Raw genomic sequence first — 17,122 nt, 5'->3', positions numbered from 1 at the left:
TTGTGATTCGCCACTTCTGCGCATGCATGTGACGTCATTTTGTGCGTCTTCCGGGTTGCCACGGGAGGTATCCTGAAAGAACGTAACATGAAGAGGACGTAACATGAGGTATGACTGTAGTATAATTTCATTCCTGGCTGAAACTTGCAAGATGCGTGCATGTTGTTGTTTAGTCGTTCAGTCATGTCCGACTCTTCGTGACCCCCTGGACCAGAGCACGCCAGGCCCTCCTGTCTTCCACTGCCTCCCGCAGTTTGGTCAAACTCATGTTTGTAGCTTCGAGAACACTGTCCAACCACCTCGTCCTCCATCGTCCTCTTCTCCTTGCGCCCTCCATCTTTCCCAACATCAGGGTCTTTTCCAGGGAGTCTTCTCTTCCCATGAGGTGGCCAAAGTATTGGAGCCTCAACTTCAGGATCTGTCCTTCCAGTGAGCACTCAGGGCTGATTTCCTTCAGAATGGATCGGTTTGATCTTCTTGCAGTCCACGGGACTCTCAAGAGTCTCCTCCAGCACCAGACTTCAAAAGCATCCATTCTTCAGCGATCAGCCTTCTTTATGGTCCAGCTCTCACTTCCATACATCACTACTGGAAAAAGCATAGCTTTAACTATACGGACCTTTGTTGGCAAGGTGATTTCTCTGCTTACTATTATTATTATTATTATTATTATTATTATTATTATTATTACCACTACACACCTGGAGATTGACGCCTGCCCCCTGGAGGCAGCCAGGCAAACCTGGTGATGTCATGTCAGACCTGGAGGTCCCTATTGTGGTGACATTTCGGTGGGTGGCACCCATTGCTACTCCCCTCTTTCCACTTGCTCCTCACCTGAACAAAACCACACCCTTTGCTTCCAAAGGCCGAAAAGGACACGGCCGTGGGAACTGACGGGCTGGTTGAAGGCAAAACAGCACTCTTTTTAAGCCAAACACCCAAGTTAACGCCATTCCTCTCTGGTCTGGTTTCAGAGTCCTGGAAATCTTCCGGAGAGGTCTCCCACACATCTGGAAAGGAGGAGGCGGAGGCGAATGGATACTGGAAGAACCCCCCAGGACTCGCCGCGTCCCTGCAGTAAGTAGGCCGTTGTGAGATTTGCCTCCTCTGAAACCAGGCCCTATGGAGGAAAGCAGAATAAGCCAGGACTCGTGTGCCGTTCTGGTGCATATCGCTCAAAATAAAGCTTTGGGGTGGTAATTTCTCTGGGCACAGGAACAGTCACTCCCTCTTCCCTCTCCACAAAAAAATGAAAACCTTCAGGGAGCAGGGAGCATAACCTGTGAACTGTATCAGTTGAATGCCTGCCTCTTGCGCTGCTATTAAAAGCCCCAGAGCTCCCGCAAGGGGGAAAAGGTGGCAATCAAAAGCCTAATGATGACATAAAGGTAAAGGTAAAGGGACCCCTGACCATTAGGTCCAGTCGTGGCCGACTCTGGGGTTGTGGTGCCCATCTCGCTTTACTGGCCGAGGGAGCCGGCGTACAGCTTCCGGGTCATGTGGCCAGCAGGACTAAGCCGCTTCTGGTGAACCAGAGCAGCGCACAGAAACACCGTTTACCTTCCCGCCGGAGTGGTATCTATTTATCTACTTGCACTTTGACGTGCTTTCGAACTGCTAGGTTGGCAGAAGCAGGGACCGAGCAACGGGAGCTCACCCCATCGCGGGGATTCGAACCGCCGACCTTCTGATTGGCAAGTCCTAGGCTCTGTGGTTTAACCAACAGCACCACATGCGTCCCTTTAATGATGACATAGGGGTTTATAAATTTGGTCCACTTTGTAGGGCTGTCTGTAAGGACTGCTGAGCAAAGGCTGCTATTTATTTCGTAAAATATAGGCGCTGCTTGACTGCGGAAAAATAGCCCCGAAGCTCTTTGGGAAAAGGATAAAGCGATAACGCTATCCATCAGAAGTATCTTTTAAGACTTTCGAAAAGTTGCAACAGACTAAAACGCTAAACACCCGGGTGGGCTTGTAGAGGACTTGATTGTAAGAAAACACAACAGCAACCTCAAAGTGGTTTGCAAAAATAACAATTCATTGCTATAAGGTTGTAGCAGAACAGAAGGTCGGCAGTTCGAAACCCCGTGACGGGGTGAGCTCCCATTGCTCGGTCCCTGTTCCTGCCAACCTAGCAGTTCGAAAGCACGCCAGTGCTAGTAGATAAATAGGTACAGCCATGGCGGGAAGGTAAACAGTGTTTCTGTGCTTTCTGGTTTCCGTCACGGTGTCCTGTTGCATCAGAAGCGGTTTAGTCCTGCTGGCCACATAACCCTGAAAGCTGTCTGTGGACAAACACCGGCTCCCTCGGCCTGAAAGCGAGATGAGCGCCGCAACCCCAGAGTTGCCTTTGACTGGACGTAACCGTCCAGGGGTCCTTTACCTTTTTTTTTGTAATCTCTACAACCACAGAAGGCACTGTTACCATCCAACAACTTGACCTCACCCCCAAAGGGACATTCCTCCATTGTCTCCCAATCAAGTAAAAGCATTCAATAAGCGAAAAAGGCTAAAAATCAGCTTTCTAAGTATCCGGGTAAAGGTAAAGGTAAAGGGACCCCTGACCATTAGGTCCAGTCGTGGCCGACTCTGGGGTTGCGGCGCTCATCTCGCTTTACTGGCTGAGGGAGCCGGCATACAGCTTCCGGGTCATGTGGCCAGCAGGACTAAGCCGCTTCTGGCAAACCAGAGCAGCGCATGGAAACGCCGTTTACCTTCCCGCTGGAGTGGTACCTATTTATCTACTTGAACTTTGATGTGCTTTCAAACTGCTAGGTTGGCAGGAGCAGGGACCGAGCAACAGGAGCTCACCCCGTCACGGGGATTCGAACCGCCGACCTTCTGTTCTGCTACAACCTTATAGCAATGATCGGCAAGTCCTAGGCTCTGTGGTTTAACCCACAGCGCCATCTGCATCCCAAGTATCTGGGTAGGTTTGTGCAAATGAAAATGTTCTTGACAGGCTCTGACAAGGGTACCGTGAAGGCGCCTTTCAAGGGGCAGGGAGTTCCAAAGTCCTGCCGCGCTGGGAGTTCAAGTTCTTACGAACACAGCAGCGGTGCAGTAAGGAACTGTGGATATTCTTGCTGTTGCAAATACTAAATTCGCATTGGAGAGGGAAATGATAAGAGGGACGTGATGGGGAAGACGGGAAGTGGCCTTACGCTGTGTCCGGCCCTCTAGCAGTTTTCCAAAATTCTGGATTAGGGGACATGGCCAGCAGTTATTCTGTTGCTGAGTTATGACCCTACTGTTATAAGGGGAAGAAACTGCTCCCTTTCCCTTATGGGGTATTCCGGAGCCCATATAGAGTCCTTAAGTGGGTTCCCTATCGGTAGGAGAAAATAGCAGAGGCCAACCAGAGTATAAAGGTAAAGGTAAAGGTACCCCTGCCCGTACGGGCCAGTCTTGCCAGACTCTAGGGTTGTGCGCCCATCTCACTCAAGAGGCCGGGGGCCAGCGCTGTCCGGAGACACTTCTGGGTCACGTGGCCAGCGTGACAAGCTGCATCTGGCGAGCCAGCGCAGCACACAGAACGCCGTTTACCTTCCCGCCAGTGAGCGGTCCCTATTTATCTACTTGCACTCGGAGGTGCTTTCGAACTGCTAGGTTGGCAGGCGCTGGGACCGAACAATGGGAGCTCACCCCGCTGCAGGGATTCAAACCGCCGACCATGCGATCAGCAAGTCCTAGGCACTGAGGTTTAACCCACAGCGCCACCCGCGTCCCTATACCAGAGTATATTGAGAAGCAAAGTGGCTAGTAAGCCTGATCTTTATTAAACTGTTGCAACAGGGTCCCTACTCACCACACGCAGGAGGGAGGGGAACCCTAAACAGTGGTGTGCAAGCCCTTATATAGACTGTTGAAATTGCCCGCCCTGTAGCCCAAGACATCATGCTTACATCACAGAAGGAGGCGGTCTACAGCAGAAATCCTGTCTGCCAGAATACCTGATAATGGTCACTGACTGCATTACCTAGGCAGTCTGGCTGTTGTTTTGTGATGGTTAATACTTTGGTTCCTGAGTCCAGGTCAGAGGCTCACCCTATTCATACACAAATGTGCCCTTAAGGCAGGGTTTGCAAGCAAAAAGACAATGGGAAGGCTTTCCCCATTTGCCTCCCTTACTGCAAAGGATTATTTGAGGTCACTTTGGGAGAGTCCAAATGGCTCCAGGATTGCTCCCCTGTACTATTTCAGACTAATAATAATAATAAAAATAAAATTTATTTATACCCCGCCCTCCCCAGCCAAGACCGGGCTCAGGGTGGCTGACACCAGATATTAAAAACAATTGATTGAAATGCAACTTAATAACTTGATTCCAAGCCAAAGGCCAGGCGGAACAACTCTGTCTTACAGGCCCTGCGGAAAGAAATCAGATCCCGCAGGGCCCTGGTCTCATGAGACAGAGCGTTCCACCACGTGGGGGCCAGTGTTGAAAAGGCCCTGGCCCTGGTTGAGGCTAATCTGACTTCCTTAGGGCCCGGGACCTCTAAGGTGTTGCTATTTATGGACCTTAAGGTCCTCCGTGGGGCATATCGGGAGAGGCGGTCCCGTAGGTACGAGGTTCGTATATTTAGATATGTGTGCATTTATGAATATTTACTCTATATCTGAGACTTTAAAATTCTTATAATACTTACTTCGGGCGCACGGCACACTCTCCCAGCTTTTACAGACACCTGTGTGCAGGAACACAGTGAGGGGCACAGCTGGCTAGACGGGTGGGCAAGCTGCGTCTCCCCCTTCCTGTTTCTTGCTCTCGGCCCCACAGAGCGAGGAGAGGAAGGATGGAGGGGAAGTGAAAGTGATATTTAAATAAAACAGTGGAGTATGCAAAGCCAGCTCCTTTATCCAGAGCCCCCTCCTGAGGATACGTGGCCATAGCTGTCAACTTTTCCCTTTTCTTGCGAGGAATCCTATTTGGAATAAGGGAATTTCCCTTTAAAAAAGGGAAACGTTGACAGCTATGTACATGGCTAAGCAGAGACAGGGCCTTCCTGGCTACAGGGCCCTGGACGTTGTGTAGAGATTTTCGCCTGATGCCAAATTTGGTGTATTTTTGGCCCCAGCTACGATAGCATGGCAGTGTTCGCACCTTGGAACTCCCTGCTACTTGAAATCAAGCGCTCTGTTCGGCGCCTGCTAAAAACATTCTCATCTAGACAAGCTTGCCCAGATGCTTAGAAGGCGGAGGTGATTTTAATCTGTTTTAGCATTATGGCTTCTGTGTCCTTTAAAGCACGGTTGCAATCTTTTCGTAAACTGCTTCGACGTATGTGGTTATTTTTCCTTACAATCAAGCGGTGTGTACATTTTGCCCTGTATACCTGAAAGAGCGGGTGGCGCTGTGGGTTAAACCACAGAGTCTAGGACTTGCCGGTCAGAAGGTCGGCGGTTCGAATCCCCGCGACGGGGTGAGCTCCCGTTGCTCGGTCCCTGCTCCTGCCAACCTAGCAGTTCAAAAGCACGTCAAAGTGCAAGTAGATAAAGAGGTACCGCCCCAGCGGGAAGGTTAACGGCGTTTCCGTGCGCTGCTCTGGTTCGCCAGAAGCAGCTTAGTCATGCCGGCCACATGACCCGGAAGCTGTACGCCGGATCCCTCGGCCAATAAAGCGAGATGAGCACTGCAACCCAAGAGTCGGCCACAACTGGACCTAATGGTCAGGGGTCCTTTTACCTTTACCTTTTACCTGAAAGAGCACCTCTGCCTCCATCATTCAGCCTGGACTCTGAGGTCCAGCTCCGAGGGCCTTCTGGCGGTTCCCTCCCTGCGAGAAGGGAGCTTACATGGGAACCAGGCAGTGGGCCTTCTCGGTGGTGGCGCCCTCCCGTCAGATATCAAGGAGATAAACAGACCTTCTGTAGACATTTGAAGGCAGCCTTGTACGGAGAAGATTTTAATTTTTGATGCTTTATTGTGTTTTTAAAGTTTGCTGGAAGCTGCCCGGAATGGCTGGAGAAACCCAGTCAGATGGGCGACATATAAATAGTAAAAATGTGTATTATTATTATTATTATTATTACCTGCCAGGAAAGCAGTCTGTCCTGCATTTGGCTCCTCTCCGACAGTCCAACAGTGGTGAGTTTTGGTCTCTTTCTTCCATGGAGCTGTGTGGCTTTGTCAGTCAGTCTTCCGACTGTTAAGATCTGCGCGGTTGTTCTGCCGCTGTGTATTGTTGTAAACAAAATCAATCTGCCCTTTTTCGCTTATGGAGTACCCAAGAGCTCATATAGAGTCCTTACCTGGGTTCCCTATTGGTAGGAAAAAATAACAGAGGCCAACCAGAGAATATTGAGAAGCAAAGCAGCTCGTAAGCCTGATCTTTATTAAACTGTTGCAACATGGTGCTCCCCTCACATGCAGGAAAGTAGGAGGACCTCGAACAATGATGCGCAAGGCCTCATATAGACATTTTAGATTGCCCGCCCTGGAGCTCCAGACCACCCCTCCATACATCATACGTACATCACAGAAGAGGCGGTCTACAGCAGAAATCTGAGTGCGTGGTTTAATCTCGTCTGACAGATTACCTATTAATGCTCACTTGATTGGATACCCTGGGGAGCCTGGCCATTCTTTTGTAATGATAAATACTTAGTTCCTGGGCCAGGTCACAGGCTCACACCTTATTCAAACACAGACATACCCTTAAGACAGGATTTGTGAAGGAAAAGACAATGGGGAGGCTTTTCCAGTTTGACCTTGCAGAGAAAACATTTGCTCCGTTTAGGAATCAAAATGGTTCCAGGTTGGCCTTCCTGTGCTGATCTATGTACGTGCTTGGTTGGTACACTTATGAACATTTATTATATATCTGATACTTTAAAATTCTTATCACAGTATAAAAATGTGCAGTCCTCTCCAATTCCTTCCTCTCTCGTTTTCTTTTAACGACACGAGACTGCAGAAATCCGCCATCCTTAACTTTTAAAATTCCCCGAAAATGCATTCTCTATCGCCATCACCCTCACAGTTCAAAAACACTGATCCTTTGTTTATAATTATTTCCTAGCTCAGCTGCTGCAATTCTTCCAGGTTTCTTATTTGTTGCAATCGTGATCGTTTTGTGCTTGTGCGCTGTTCCGCTTCCAAGACTCTTTGAGCCTGCAAAAGATTTGGGGTGGACTGGCTGCTTCGTTTACGGCCAGCACATGCTGAAATTCCTTTAACTTTTCATGCCATTTTTGTTTGAGCATCGCGCAAGAGTTGCTCTCTAAATGGCATTCACGTGGCATCACAGAACAATTAATAAATTTGAATAATGTATGGATTGTCCTGCATAAATCCACCACAGATGCACGGAGGCACTGCAAAAGATAGCGGTGGCAAGAGACAAAGTTCTAGGTGGAACAGACAAAATAAAAACTGTCAAATTATTGGGTTTGGGCAGCAATAAAAGACCTCAAACGTGAAATTGCTGATCTTCTAACAAAAAATATGTAATGTCTCCCTCGGATTAGCCTGCATACCCAAGGGCTGGAAGTAGCTAATATAACACCAAATAATAATAATAATAATAATAATAATAATAATAGATAATTTATTTATACCCTGCCCATCTGGCTGGGTTTCCCCAGCCACTCTGGGCAGCTTCCAACAAAATATTAAAATACAATAGTCCTTCAGATATTAAAAGCTTCCCTAAAAAAAGATCGAGGGGCAAATTACAGGCGAGTTAGCTTAACATGGTGGAAAGTATTGTTAAATATCTTACTGATCAGCTGCTTCCTTTCAACACTCCCTTCCCTCTTGTTTGCCTTAGTGTCTGTTCCTTAGCTGGAGCAGTTTTTTGCTCCTCCTTTTCTTCCAATTTCTCTCTTTGTTGCTTTAGTCTTCCTGTCTCCTCTCCTTGCAAGTTCGCTGTCTTTACCTCCCCCCTCCCAGGCAGCCTCCTTTATTGCTAGCGTCCCTTATCTCGCTCCCGATCACTTGCCGATCAGCGGCTTCCTTTCAACACCCCCTTCCCTCTTTCTAAAAAAAAAAAGCATGATCTGCTTTTCGCCCCCGGGGCAATTCGGCTCCAGGGACCACACATTTGCTCCATAAGACGTACAGACATTTCCCCTTACTTTTTAGGAAGAAAAAAGTGTATCTTATGGAGCGAAAAATACGGTATTTTGTGTGGAGGGGGAAGCTTTCCCAATAGTCCTTTTCACTTGCAAAACCCTTCAAATCCTGTGTAAATAGATGAATGGGGTAGGTCTGTCGATAAATACTTATTTACCTTTTTAAAAGAATGGCCAGGATAAAGCAATCAGCACTCATGATCAAGTATCTCTCACATTTATTGTTGTAGGCCGGTTCTTTTCTGTGACATAATGATGCTTTTTCTGTGATCTTTGGCTAAGGGGTTGGGGCAATTTCTGAAGCTTTTAAAGGTGGTTACACAGCTTTTGTTCTGTGTTAAGTTGTGGGCGAACATATCAGACGACACAGCGATTCTTCAAACAGCTCTTGTTTATTCAAAGGCCAGAACAGAACAACGCAACTGCAGCAACTTTCTAAAACTATCCAATCACTGAACGTCACTTTCGATCCTTCATTTGCATACAAACTATCCAATCACTGAACGTCACTTTCGATCCTTCATTTGCATAACTATCTACAGTATCCCCCTGCTGGCCCAGGGTGAGAACTTCGGTACATAACATTCTGGGTCCTCACCTCCTTGCAAAGAGGGGGGGACTCTGTTGCAACAGAAAACAAAAATATGCCTCATATTTTACTAGTTCCTGCCTCCAGCTATTCTTCTCTGATTCACAACGGACAAGGGATCTCCTTGATGGAGAGATGGGCTATAAAAACTAACCCCATTCCCCCCCCACCTAATTTGTACTACCCAGGACAGGATGGGGTTGCGCAGGGTTGTTAAGGCAGCAGAGAGCATTGTTGGCTGCCCACTCTCCACCTTAGAGCAGATTTATGCCACAAGGTGCCATAGGAAGGCACTGGACATAGTAAAAGATCCATCGCATCCTGGTCACTGTCTCTTCGAGCTCTTGCCGTCGGGACGGAGATACAGGACGATGAAGACAAGAACGAGCCGTCTTAAGAACAGCTTCTTCTCCAGAGCGATCTAGGCCCTGAATGGGAAGCCTGGACTTTGAAAGTCATCAAATCTCCTTTGCTGTATTTTACTATATTTTTTAATTACTGTTTTTATGGAGCAGCCAAGTAATTTCATTGTCCCCGAAGGGGGCAATGACAATAAAGATATTATTATTATTATTATTATTATTATTATTATTATTATTATTATTTCAGAGGATGGGGGCAAGGGAACGACCAGACAGGGGTAATGCCCCACTTGGAAAAGAAGGGGTGGCGGGCTTGTGTTAACTCAAAGATTTAGTTAATGGGGACAGCTTTACCCTTTGAATGTCTGCCTGGCTTGGGAAGTGACCCAGGAGTCGTGCGTAAAGGAAAACAAAAGGTTGGCAACTCATTTGGGGGGGGGTGGACTGCCACGGGTGAGTTTTAAATGGGACGGCAGTGTAATAATCTTTTTCCTGTCGCCCGCATTTCAGAAGATGGATTTGCCACGGAAATCTGGTGGGAGCCTTTCCTCCGGCAAGGCCGAGCCCTGGAGCTCAGCGGACGGGATGTGGTGGTGAGGCGCACGGGGCTTTACTTTGTTTACAGCCAGGTAAGAGGGCAGGGCAGGATCCTGACCCTAGTTTGCCAGTGGTGGGGGCCACCCGGAGTAGGTAGGGCTGGGAAGGAGGAGGCCTCATCACAACACACAAATGCACCCTCTTCTACTGGGCTGTGGTACGTAGCTCAGTGACCGAACCATCATTTCAGGCCCCGGTGGCATTTCATAGAATCGTAGACTTGCAACATTGGAAAGGACCACGAGGGTCATCCAGTCCAACCCCCTGCCATGCAGGAATATTTTGCCCAATGTGGGATTCAAACCCACGACCTTGAGATTCAGAGTCTCAAACTCTAAGGACTGAGCTATCTACTGACTGAGCTGCAACCCTGCAGAGTCGCTGCCATCCAGTCAGTTTAGACCAAGAGCAGGGTTCGGATCCCTGCGTAGCCATGAAGCTTCCTGGGTGGTCTTGGGCCAGTTGCCAATTCTTTGTTGTTGTTGAGTCATTTAGTCGTGTCTGCCTCTTCGTGGCCCCCTGGACCAGAGAACACCAGGCACTCCTGTCTTCCACCGCCTCCCGCAGTTTGGTCAAACTCATGTTCTTAGCTTTGAGAACACTGTCCCACCATCTCGTCCTCCGTCGTCCCCTTCTCCTTGGGCCTGCCATCTTTTCCAGCACCAGGGAGTCTTCTCTTCTCATGAGGTGGCCAAAGTCTTGGAACCTCAGCTTCAGGGTCTGTCCTTCCAGTGAGCACTCAGGGCTGATTTCCTTCAGAATGGAGAGGTTTGATCTTCTTGCAGTCCATGGGACTCTCAAGAGTCTCCTCCAGCACCAGAATTCAAAAGCATCCATTCTTCGGCGATCAGCCTTCTTTATGGTCCAGCTCTCACTTCCATACATCACTACTGGGAAAACCAGAGCTTTAACTATACGGACCTTTGTTGCTAGAGCTTTCCAAACTTTTCATGCTGGTGGCACACTTTTTAGACATGCATCATTTTGCACCATAGTAATTCAGTTTCACTAGCAAACCAGAGGTTAGACGAACCCCTTTCCAGCCCCGGGAGGAATGCAGGGAAAGTTGGTGCGACAGTCCACACTCTGCAGCCGACACAATCGCGTGTGGCAACACACAGATTTGGAAAGCACTGTCTTAGCCCAATCTTCCTCGCAAGGTTGTTGTGAGGGGGAACTGGGGGGGGGGGAGAACCAGGTACCGCACCTTGGAAGATGAAGGTGTTCTATAAATGAAATCAATAAGGAAATCGATAAAATTTGTCGTCTTCTTCTTCTTTGGCAATCACTCGTAGCCGAGTAAGATTGTCTTCCATAAACACGGTTTTCACAATGACATGATTTTCTTTTTTTTATATATAATATTTTATTAAGATTTTCACAAATTAACAAAGAAAAAGAAAAAAAGAAAAAGAAAAAAAATACAAAAAATGACAACGATTAAAAACAATTCCATCTTTCAAAACATATCTTACATTAGCTTTTTTCTCGGACTTCCCCACACCTCCCCCCTTTGTATTCCAGTTCAATTGTTTGTTCAGCAAATCCTTTCCCTCTTTACCTTTATCTTAAATTTTGGTCTTAATATTTTAACTTTCCCTTTCCCTCTATTAACATTCCATTTTCCCCTAGTTTTTCAAACATTATTGCTAAAAACCCCTTAGCTTCAATCCAACATCATTCCATCATTCATTAATTTCACATTGTTTCTGTAAATAGTCTTTAAATTTCTTCCAATCTTCTTCCACCATCTCTTCTCCCTGGTCTCGGATTCTGCCAGTCATTTCTGAGCAGAAATCACAATGACATGATTTTCACCACTCGACAGCTTCAAGAAAAATGCAGAGAGCAAAACCAACCCCTGTGTACAGCGTTAATTGACCTGATGAAGGCTTCCGACACTGTATATCATAATGACCTTCTGTCCTTCTGAAAATTGGATAAAAATTGTACACATCTGTTGGGAAGACATTTTTTAAAAAATCATTTTTATTGATTTTCCAGTAAAAACAGCCAATCAACATATCCACATCATAATCCAATTAAAAACAAGAAACTAAAATTAAAAAAAAAAACCAAATTGTAATTATTAATTTTTCTGGGCTCCTGATAGTCTGGACCTCTGAAGCATATCTCCAAATCTTCAGTCCTGCCTCTTCTCATTCTTTTCGTATTTTCCTCCTTCTGGTCTTAACACTTTAAAGTTTTCCTTCGCTGGCTATGCGATTCTCAATCGTGTCAAAAATCAAATGTCCTTTCATCCACCGTATACACAGCTTTATTTGTAAATATATGTGTGCTGGGAATAAATTTGGCCCAGCCTTTTAAGGCTGACGGCACCACACAGACGCTGCGGGAAATATTTGTGTGTGGGGAGAGCGATGTTGAGCACCCTTCAGGAAGTGTCCGGATTACACCCCGCTGCCTTTTGCCTTTCTTCGCCGCTGGGCCAGCGAAACCGACCCGCACACCCCTTTTTCTTCCCCCTAGGTGCTGTTCCATGACCCCACCTTTACTATGGGGCAGGTGCTGTGGCGGAAAGCTCCCGGGAAGCCCGGCCAAATCCTGTTCCGCTGCGTCCAGAGCATGCCCCCAAGCCCAGAAAAGGCCTTCAACAGCTGCTATAGTGGAGGTGAGAGGAGAATCAGACCTGGCTGGCGGGAGGGAGAGCTGCTATCCAGGACTCCTGGCCAGTGGCGTAGCGTGGGTTGTCAGCACCCGGGGCAAGGCAAGTAATTTGCGCCCCCCCCCCGCTGCACTGCCCCCCCCCCAGATAGTCCCTCGCTCTCTCTCCGCACCGCACCACACGCCTGGCACCCTCCCCTCCACAGTGGGCGGCGACCCGGGGGCTCGGATCGGATTCGCACAGCCAGCACTGCAGTGAGAGAGAGTGAGTGAGCCAGGTAGGGGCAGAGAGCTGCGAGTGCGAGCGCTCCCCCCCCCCCAGATGTTGCGGCCGGTGCGGCCAGCCCCCCCTGCACCCCCCATGCTACGCCACTGCTCCTGGGTTCCCTTGAAAGGGGAGCGGGATTTGGGTTGGGGTGTTGGCGTCAAATGGTCTTGGGTTGCCACCGCTCTCCTGGGCAGAAATCTCCCCCCCCCCCCGGCATTTTCTGGGGCTTCACCTGTTGAACCTCGGCAAGTCAGTCAGCTGTCAAAGGCCAGACTGGGGACAGGGGGGAAACCTGCTCCCTTCCACAGGGTTTTATGGTACTCAAGAACATTGTTATAGGGGGAAAACTGCTCCCTTTCATTTATGAGGTACCATATTTTTTGCTCTATAAGACTCACTTTTTCCCTCCTAGAAAGTAAGGGGAAATGTGTGTGCGTCTTATGGAGTGAATGCAGGCTGCACAGCTATCACAGAAGCCAGAACAGCAAGAGGGATTGCTGCTTTCACTGAGCAGCGATCCCTCTTGCTGTTCTGGCTTCTGAGATTCAGAATATTTTTTTTCTTGCTTTCCTCCTCCAAAAACTAGGTGCGTCTTGTGGTCTGGTGCGTCTTATAGAGCGAAAAATACGGTATTTCGGAGCCCTCCTGTTGGTAGGAGGAAGTAACAGAGGCCAACCAGAGTATATTGGGAAGCAAAGCGGCTAGTAAGCCTGATCTTTTTTAACTGTTGCAAAGGGGTCCCCACTCACCACACGCAGGAGGGAGGGGGGACCCTGAACAATGGTGTGCAAGCACTTATATAGACTCTAGAAATTGCCCACCCTGTAGCCCAAGACCACCCCACAAAACATCATATATGCATCACAGAAGGAGGCGGGTCTTCAGCAGAAATCCTGTCTGACAGGGTACCTGATAATGGGCCCTGATTGCTTTACCTGGGCAGCCTGGCCATTCTTTTGGGACGGTTAAAACTTTCGCTCCTGAATCCAGGTCACAGGCTCACCCTATTCATACACAAATATGCCCTTAAAGACAGGATTTGTGAGCCAAAAAGACAATGGGAAGGCTTTCCCCATTTGCCTCCCTTACTGCAGAGGAATATTTGAGGGTCATTGGGAGAGTCAAAATGGCTTCAGGGTTGCTCTCTGATACTATTTCAGACACATGGTTTATATACCGTATTTTTCCCTCTATAAGACGCACCGGACCACAAGACGCACCTAGTTTTTGGAGGAGGAAAACAAGAAGAAAAAAAATTCTGAATCTCAGAAGCCAGAACAGCAAGAGGGATCGCTGCGCAGTGAAAGCAGCAATCCCTCTTGCTGTTCTGGCTTCTGGGATAGCTGCGCAGCCAGCATTCGCTCCATAAGACGCACACACATTTCCCCTTGCTTTTTAGGAGGGAAAAAGTGAGTCTTATAGAGCAAAAAAAACGGTACTTATGTATGTGTTTGCCTCGTTCATTTATGAGCATTTAATTTATATTTGAGACCTTAGAGTTCTTATAACAAAGGGGAGCGGGATTTGCTGAGGACACATGGGGTGTTGGCATTGAACGGTTTCAAGTTGCCCCCTCCTCTCCTGGGCAGAAACCCCACCCGGCATCTTCTTGCTGGGCCGGAGCTTCACCTGTTGAACCTCGGCAAGTTAGCTGTCAAAGGCCAGACTGGGGATGGGGTGGGGGGTGGGAAGCAGGGCCAACCTTTGTATATTCCACGGGAATTAATGACGCTCAATAACACCTACTGCCCGCGGACTGTCTCTCCAGAGTGGCGCATGCTCTGGTTATCTCCCGCTTGGACTACTGCCATGCGCTCTACGTGGGGCTACCTTTGAAGGTGACCCGGAAACTGCAACTAATCCAGAATGCGGCAGCTAGACTGGGGACTGGGAGTGGCTGCCGAGACCATATAACACTCGTCTTGAAAGACCTACATTGGCTCCCAGTACGTTTCTGAGCACAATTCAAAGTGTTGGTGCTGACATTTAAAGCCCTTAAGCGGCCCAGTAGACCTGAAGGAGCGTCTCCACCCCCATCGTTCTGCCTGGATGCTGAGGTCCAGTGCCAAGGGCCTTCTGGCGGTTCCCTCGCTGCGAGAAGCAAAGCTACAGGGAACCAGGCAGAGGGCCTTCTCGGTGGTGGCACCCGCCCTGTGGAATGCCCTCCCATTGGATGTCAATGAGATAAACAACTACCTGACATTTAGAAGACATCTGAAGGCAGCCCTGTTCAGGGAAGTTTTTAATGTGTGACATTTTAATGTATTTCTAATCTTTGTTGATTAGAAATCAACAATTAGGGACGCGGGTGGCGCTGTGGGTTAAAGCCTCAGCGCCTAGGACTTGCCGATCGCATGGTTGGCGGTTCGAATCCCCGCGGTGGGGTGCGCTCCCGTTCTTTGGTCCCAGTGCCTGCCAACCTAGCAGTTCGAAAGCACCCCCGGGTGCAAGTAGATAAATAGGGACCGCTTACCAGCGGGAAGGTAAACGGCGTTTCCGTGTGCTGCGCTGGCTCGCCAGATGCAGCTTGTCACGCTGGCCACGTGACCCAGAAGTGTCTGCGGACAGCGCTGGCTCTCGGCCTCTAGAGTGAGATGAGCGCACAACCCTAGAGTCTGGCAAGACTGGCCCGTATGGGCAGGGGTACCTTTACCTTTACCTTAATCTTTGTTGGAAGCCGCCCAGAGTGGCTGGGGAAACCCAGCCAGATGGGCAGGGGCAGGGTACAAATAAATTATTATTAATTATTATTATTATTATTAATAATATTGTTATTATCATTATTACTGAAATTGAAATACTCCAAAGCCCCTATTCCTACCAATCCTGCAAGACAATTTGCTAGCGTCAAATTCAGCAGGATGAGGCCCTGTCACGAGCCACTGCCAGGGGAACGAGAGGCCCTTGAGAGGAAGGGGTTTCCGCCCCGCTGTGTCTCCGCCTGACCCTCCTCTTCCTCCTCTTCTTAGGGGTTTTCCACCTGCAGCCTGGAGACCGGCTGAACCTCCGCATCCCTCGTTTCAACGCATCCTTTGACCTGACTGCCCACGGGACCTTCCTGGGGTTTCTCCGTCTATAGTGGTCTTCTCGGGGGCGGCCCCACCGTGAGAGACTTCGGGGCCAGAGTGTCAGTCAGCCAGAGTCAAAGACTTCTCCATTCTGCTCCGAACTTTGAGGGTCTGATGGGTAAGACGCTCTGGGGACCAGGGAGTTGAGCTGGTATTTGCTGCAGGAAGCGAGGTAAAGAGCTTAGGCCAAGCTGAGCTGCTTGAGAACGTCTCTGACCCTCCTTTTTTCCAAGATGGCAGAGCCTTTCCTGGCCCGCAATGAGAGCACACAAGGCACCCGGGATTATAAGAGCAACAGCATGTTCTTTCGTGGCCGGGAAGGGTTTGCCATCCAAAAATGGATTTTCCCGAGCCCTTATGGTCGCTACTTCGAGCTTGGGAGGATAAAATACCCAGTACAGTGGTACAAAGCTACCCTAAGTCTTGCCCAGGTGCGGTTGTTTTCCTTTTCACGTACCTGTACATAGGTGTCCATCTGATGATCACAGAGCCCAGGGGCTCCTCTGAGAATCAATTTTATTGTGCGTTTGTGATTATTTGTGTCCATGATGGTATCAGGGCAGTTATACGCCCTCCCGTTTTCAATACTGTTTGTGCCTGCAAAAGTTCTGGGGTGGCTGTACAGTGGTACCTCAGGTTACATATGCTTCAGGTTACAGACTCCGCTAACCCAGAAATAGTGCTTCAGGTTAAGAACTTTGCTTCAGGATGAGAACAGAAATCGTGCTCCAGCGGCGCAGCAGCAGCGGGAAGCCCCATTAGCTAAAGTGGTGCTTCAGGTTATGAACAGTTTCAGGTTAAAAACGGACCTCCGGAACGAATTATGTACTTAACCAGAGGTACCACTGTATCTATTACGCAGCAGCATAAAGACCTTAACGCCTTGGCTCCACTCGAACGCACTTTCTATAAACACTGTTTTCATTGGGACACCTTTTCAGACATTTTGACGGCATATACTGTCTTGTAAACTAAGATGGATATACAGTCATACCTCGGGTTACAGACGCTTCGGGTTGCGCAATTTCAGGTTGCACGCCGCGCCGAACCCGGAAGTACTGGAATGGGTTACTTCTGGGTTTTGGCGCTTGTGCAGAAGTGCCGAATCGCAACCTGCGCGTGTGCAGACGTGGCACTGCGGGTTGCGGACGCTGCGGGTTGCGAACATGCTTCCCACACAGATCATGTTCACAACCCGCAGCGTCCACTGTACTGCAATGCTGGTTATTGTTCTGTTAAAAGTAAACTTACAGAGGGTTCCTTTTCCCCTCCCTGCCCCCCCTTTGCCCCGGCAAATAATTTTTTCAATTAAAGTATGATTTAAAAGCACATGCAAACGGCGTCCTCTGTGTTTTGGACTACAATTCCCATCATCCTGAGCGAGCGCGGTCCAACTCCCTGGCTCTGATGGGTTTTGTTTTGTTTTTTAAAAATGATATTTATTCCAATTTTAACAAATACAGCAAAATTTTAAAAAGACAAAATACAGTAAAAATAAAGAAAGAAACAAGAATAGAAAAAAATTAAAAAGT

At 48.4% G+C, this 17,122-nt stretch overlaps 1 protein-coding gene across 3 annotated transcripts in view; it reads left to right on the top strand.

Moving 5' to 3' along the window:
- Positions 1-15,991, top strand: part of TNFSF13 (TNF superfamily member 13) — a 29,545-nt gene extending 13,554 nt beyond the window's left edge. For 2 of the 3 annotated variants that reach the window (XM_083410783.1, XM_083410781.1), the window contains exons 2-6: positions 978-1,080; positions 6,046-6,093; positions 9,543-9,661; positions 12,120-12,261; positions 15,492-15,991. In XM_083410783.1, coding sequence (XP_083266909.1) covers positions 978-1,080; positions 6,046-6,093; positions 9,543-9,661; positions 12,120-12,261; positions 15,492-15,601 — 522 coding nt within the window. In that variant the 3' untranslated portion in view covers positions 15,602-15,991. The remainder of the gene's footprint in view (positions 1-977; positions 1,081-6,045; positions 6,094-9,542; positions 9,662-12,119; positions 12,262-15,491) is intronic. The other variant, XM_083410782.1, reaches the window with a different exon arrangement.
- The last annotated feature ends 1,131 nt before the right edge of the window (positions 15,992-17,122 follow it).

This window comes from Podarcis tiliguerta (assembly GCF_965153285.1).
Source record: "Podarcis tiliguerta genome assembly, chromosome: 13".
NCBI classification, from domain to species: Eukaryota; Metazoa; Chordata; class Lepidosauria; order Squamata; family Lacertidae; genus Podarcis; species Podarcis tiliguerta.
This window is presented reverse-complemented; position numbering and strand designations above follow the sequence as displayed.